The sequence below is a fragment of the Eulemur rufifrons genome, chromosome 2 (assembly GCF_041146395.1).
Source record: "Eulemur rufifrons isolate Redbay chromosome 2, OSU_ERuf_1, whole genome shotgun sequence".
Lineage (NCBI taxonomy): Eukaryota > Metazoa > Chordata > Mammalia > Primates > Lemuridae > Eulemur > Eulemur rufifrons.
The window spans coordinates 127413114-127418744 of record NC_090984.1 but is presented as its reverse complement, the minus strand read 5'-3'; the positions used below and the strand labels follow the sequence as shown (position 1 = coordinate 127418744).

General features: G+C 50.8%; 1 gene segment (V, D, J or C); it reads left to right on the top strand.

Annotated features, from left to right (window-relative positions):
- Positions 1-500: 500 nt before the first annotated feature.
- LOC138398931 (immunoglobulin heavy variable 1-2-like) lies at positions 501-945 on the top strand. The segment is given in 2 exon segments: positions 501-546; positions 629-945. Coding segments are annotated over 2 exon segments (363 nt in total).
- The last annotated feature ends 4686 nt before the right edge of the window (positions 946-5631 follow it).

Genomic DNA, 5631 nt, shown 5'->3' with positions numbered 1-5631 from the left:
TATTTTAATGAAAGCCACATTTACAAAGCGTCTCTAGCCCTCCTGCATGTGCTAAGAGTAAGCAGCTGGGGGCAAGGGAACATTTTTATATACAAATGGGCAGAAAATTTCAGGGAACTCACGGATCCAAAGGACAAGACCTTTGGGTATAAAATGGCACAGATGGTCCCAGGGCTCTCCGTGCATTTCCCATGTGGGTTCACAGTGAAGAACATGTGTTTGGCGGCTTGTCCCTCAGTGGGAGGACCTCTGTGCACATGGAGTCAAGGGGGTTGCAGGGACACCTGTCCTCGGTATCGCCCTGTTGCGTGGCCCCCGCATCATCTCGGTTCTCTTTCTCACACTGGGGCAGGTCTAGGGCTATGAAACGTCCTGCCTCATGAATATGCAAATGGCCTGAGGTCTGCTGGGGTACATACAGCTATGCCTGCGCCCCGAGAGCCTCACCCCACCACCACGTCCCTGCTGTGGAGAAGCCCCTGGCAGCTCAGCTACTCACCATGGACTGGGCCTGGAGGATCCTCTTCCTGGTGGCAGCAGCGACAGGTGAGGGGCTCCCCAGTCCCAGGGTGAGGAGGGGCCCGGACCCAGCCAGGGGGTCTCACCCAGTCCTGTCTCCTCTGCACAGGCGCCCGCTCCCAGGTCCAGCTGGTGCAGTCCGGGGCTGAGGTGAGGCCACCTGGGGCCTCCGTGAAGGTGTCCTGCAAGGCTTCCGGATACACCTTCACCAGCTACTACATGGAATGGGTGAGACAGGCCCCTGGACAAGGGCTGGAGGGGATGGGACGGATCGACCCTAGCAATGGAGCAACAAACTACGCACAGAAGTTCCAGGGCAGAGTCACCATGACCAGGGACACGTCCAGCAGCACAGCCTTCATGGAGCTGAGCAGTCTGAGACCCGAGGACACGGCCGTGTATTACTGTGCGAGAGACACAGTGTGACAACCCACATCCTGAGGGGTCAGAAACCCTGAGGGAGACGTAGCTGTGCTGGGGATGAGAAAATGATGAGGGACATTAGGTTGAAATGTTTCCCAACATGGGTTAGTTAGTTGAGGAAAAGGAATATGTGACACGTGTATGCAGTCTAATTACATTGCAAAGATTTCATTCAGTTGTCACCGTATCAACAGAGCTTAGAGAATTACAGAAGACTCAAGCTAATAACGCTAGTACAAGCATTTCCATTAAGTTATTAACGTGAACAAGAGTTTTAACATCAGTTGGGTAAATAAATTGGAGTAAGAATTATTATTATTATTATTTTTTTTAGTCAGAGTCTCGCTTTATTGCTTGGGCTAGAGTGAATGCCCTGGCATCAGCCTAGCTCACAGCAACCTCAAAGTCCTGGGCTTAAGCAATCCTACCGCCTCAGCCTCCCGAGTGGCTGGGACTACAGGCATGTGCCAATGTACGGCTAATTTTTTCTATATATATTTTAGTTAGCCAGATAATTTCTTTCTATTTTTTTTTAGTAGAGACGGGGTCTTGCTCTTGCTCAGGCTGGTCTCGAACTCCTGACCTCGAGTGATCCACCCACCTCGGCCTCCCAGAGTGCTAGGATTACAGGCGTGAGCCACCGCGCCCGGCCTGGAGTAAGAATTCTTAATCACATGGTACATGCCTTTTAACACATAAGAAATGGCCAAAATGTCTTTCTTATTTCTTTTAAATGAAATTTATTTTATGGTGGTTTTAAGTTCACAGTAACATCGAGAGAAGGTCCAGAGAGTTCCCGTTTACTTGCGGCCTGCCCACGTGGGAACTTCCTCGGTGTGGACACACCGTGACAGGTTCATAAATAGGTTGCAATGGACGAACCTACGTTGACACATCATCATTACCCAAAATCCACAGCTTGAATTTGGTTTCGCCATTGGTGCTGTCACTTCTGTGGGTTTTGACAAATTGATACAGACATGCATCTATTATTCTGGTGCCATAACTTGCCGACTCATTTGTGGAATTCCAAGGAAGGCAAACGATGGTGCCTGGGAAAAGAGGCCGCTCTAGGGAGGGTGGAAGCGGACAGTGGGTCAGGAACCGAGCCTGCCCTCGAGAAGGCCCGCAGTGACTGCCTGCCCCATCCTAGCGCGCGCTGAGGAGGGCAGGGCACGGACTCTCTCCCCCAACACAGTGGCATCAGGGCATTGGTGGCAGGGGGGTATTGCGATTAGGAATTAGGAGACAGTGAGGGACAACAATTCAGTTGGCTGTTCTCAGGTGTCGAGAACATTCAGGTGTAGGTTTGAGACCTTCCTTTGCTTTTGGCTTTAAGTAATTTAGGGAAGTTGGGTAGTGGATCCCTTTCATCTATTAGAGTGTGTTGGAACTTCAATAACTTTTGTGCAAACTTTTATATCATGTCTATGGAAATTTTAGCCTGCTCAATATAAAATAGGATATACAGGTATTTTCTGGGTTTATCATCCAATATCATAGAATAGTCAACGGTATAAACCAGAGAGATACGTTTGATTAAGGTTACAGAAGTATCTGCTGTGCATGGGACGTTATAATCACTTTGGTAAAGTCTCTTTAACTTGAAAGTGCCTTGTTTAAAAGTAGCAAGGAACGTGATTCGCCTGAGGCTCATGTGTTACAAGGAATAGCTGAGAGTTTGGGAAAATCTGTGTCACTCTTGACACCCAATACCTTGGACCCCTGGTGAGCAGAGTTTCACCGACAGAGCAGCAAGGCATCCCCCGGGTACTGACGGGTGTCAGCCTTGTCACCGTCCACGCACCCTGAACACTTCCGGGTAGGGAGCGGATCGGGCACTTCTTCTCTTCAGAGCCTTCTCGCTGATCGCACACGAAGGGACCTACTGCTGTCAATGTGCTTGGTCACTGCTGTGCCATCTTTTGTTCCGCTGTCTCTTCTGCTCACGGCATCCACGGCTGCTTCCAGGACAGGCCCTGGAGAGGGGGGGCCGCCCGGCTCTGCGGTCTGAGGGCCACGGGCTCCGCATCCTGCATCATTTTTCTCTGACAGCATTTCAGCATGTCCTGTGGCTGTTTTAAAACAGGCAGAGAGGAGACTTCACATTCTATTTCTGTTGTCAATACAGGTCTGAAATGTCCAATTTAACATCACTGGTGAAATGCAATAAAATCGGGAAAGTTGTTACATCAGACACTTTGTAAACTCCTGAGTTCTGTCAGGAGTTGATTCCTGCCCCGACCCCCGATCTTCTGCAGTCTGCGTGGTGGCCACTTCTCGTCCGGTCTTGTGTTCCTCTTCAGCCACAGACCCTCCCTGAACACACTCCGTTCCGAATCCCTGGGAATCGGCTCCACTATTCCAAGGAAATGCCCATAACTGGACTCACATCATATTCTTCCAGTGTTTTCTGCCACTTGTTTCCATGTTGGCAGATTCTCCGAGCCCTGTTCTGGGCAGAGCTGCACAGCTGAGGTCCTGCTCTTTCGGGGACACAACATCCAGCTTCTCCAAGTGACATCCTCCCTGGTGCCCTCTGAGGGATGGAATCCCTTCGCAGGGCTGGGCCTGGCCACAGACCTCAGGGAAGGCCTGTGGCATGTCCAGGACACGCTGAGTGTGGAAGAAGAAAAAGGCCTGGGGAAACTCCTGGAGACGTTGTGGGGAGGGACCCGGCTGTGTCGGGATCTACATAAGAGAAGGAGGGTTCAGGTATGGGCTGGAAGCAGACGCCATTCAGCCCAGCTGGCCTTTCCCACGCAACATCCTCTGCAGTCACCTCCTTTTGGATGGAGGGAAGGGCAGGTCAGGCTCTCACATAACAGCGGTAACGTAACAATCTCTCAGGGGAGACGGGAACCCCAGTACATGGGAGGTTCAGGGAAAGAAAGCAGGAAGGACCCAAATGAGCCAGATCTCAGTCCCTTCCCTGCGTGAGTACGAGGCTTCCCCGTGGGAAGATTTCTCCTCAGTCTCCAGGACAGAATAGATCTGCTAATGGGCTGTGTAAGGTCACAACGCCCTCCTTAGACAGGCCGGGGTGTCTGGGGAAGGCGGCGCTGTGGTCTAGAAGAAAACGAGATTGTTGTGTCCTCTCCTTGGCCTGCTGCCAGCTGCACAAGGCGTCTCAGAGGTCAGACGTGCACCAGGTGCGATGGCCACTGCTGCACATGGCTGGCGGGGACTAAGGCTCCATGTCCTAAGGTGTCACTTCCAAGGTGCAGCTGCAGGAGTCGGGCTCAGGGCTGGTGAAGCCATCTCAGACACTCTCCCTGACCTGGGTCATCTCTGGACTGTTCATCACATGATGTGGTTACTGCTAGAGCTGCATCTGCCAGCCCTGGGGAAAGACATGGGACTGCGTCAGGGACACATGCTACGTAGGGAGCACAAATTACAACGTGTCCCTCCAGAGCTGAGTTGCCACGTCCTGATCAATGTCCAAGAACCAGTTGTACCCCAATGTCCAAGAACCTGCAGCTGAGCTCTGTGCCCACGAAGGACAGGGCCGGATTCACTGTGGACACACAGTGAGGGGACATCAGTGTGAGCCCAGACACAGACCTCCCTGCAGGGGCGCTCGTGGCCGCCAGGGGGCGCCCGGGAACAACCTGAGCACAGAGCTCAGGACCAGGTGCGGAGGGAAACTGAGGTTTCCTTTCAGATCCTGGGGTTTCCTGTCTCTGCCTGTCACTCTTCTTCCTCAGGAGTCCAGGTTGTCTCCTTGTAATGCCCAGGTCTCGTTCATCTGAAATGGGATGACTCAGGACCTGAATTCAATGCAAATTAAAGCCTTAATTTTTTTCACTTTTCTGTTCTCCATAAACTTTCAGTACAATATTTGGAGTACGAATCAGCCACCCGCAATCCACACCCTTGTGCCATGAAAGGGTTTTGTGTTTCCTACGCTGTGTCGGTCATTCAGGAGCAAACGCTTCTCTGCAGAGATGATTCTGTATGTGCTGGGGGTTTGCTTGGCCCCTGGAAAATTTAAACTGCAATCCCTTTAGCAAGTGCAGCTTCCCGCGATCCAGTGCCTATGTCCAGTGTCGTCTTGTCCCAGCCCACATGCCGCCTGCTGGGCTGTGCCTAATAAGCTAATGCTCTGGTCCTGTTTCTCCCTGCAAGTCCTGGTCTCTGCGCAGATATTAGGCTTGTTCTTGGTCAAATAACTTCTGCTATTTGAAATATTAAATAAAATTTGCTAATCCGCAGCTCCCGCAGTCATGCTTTATAGATGACGATGATGTTGCTATTGTTGTGGCTGATGTAAGAAGAAGAGCTTTTTCTCAGCTGTCTACTTCTCCCAGGTGAGGATAAGCTTTATCCTTAATGTCAAGAAATTGGAAACGATCAAACTATTAACCAGTAGTTTAATTAAATAAGCATATTTTGCAAATGATGTGTTAGGACACTACATCATTGACAGCAATGACTGTGTCATGCTCACTGCAGCGTGGCCACGTCCACAGTGTGTGCTGTGAGCAAAGAAGCAAAAAGCACCTGCTACGTGATTCCACTCATAAATTCTAGAGAGTGAAAACTGAAGTAACATAAACTATATTAGCACTTGCCTGGGTAAAGGGAGGGAGAGGGAAGGAGAAAGGAGGAGGAATTTTGGAAGGACAAGTGTAAACTTTGAGGCCAGGTGCAGTGGCTCACGCCTGTAATACTCGCACTCTGGGA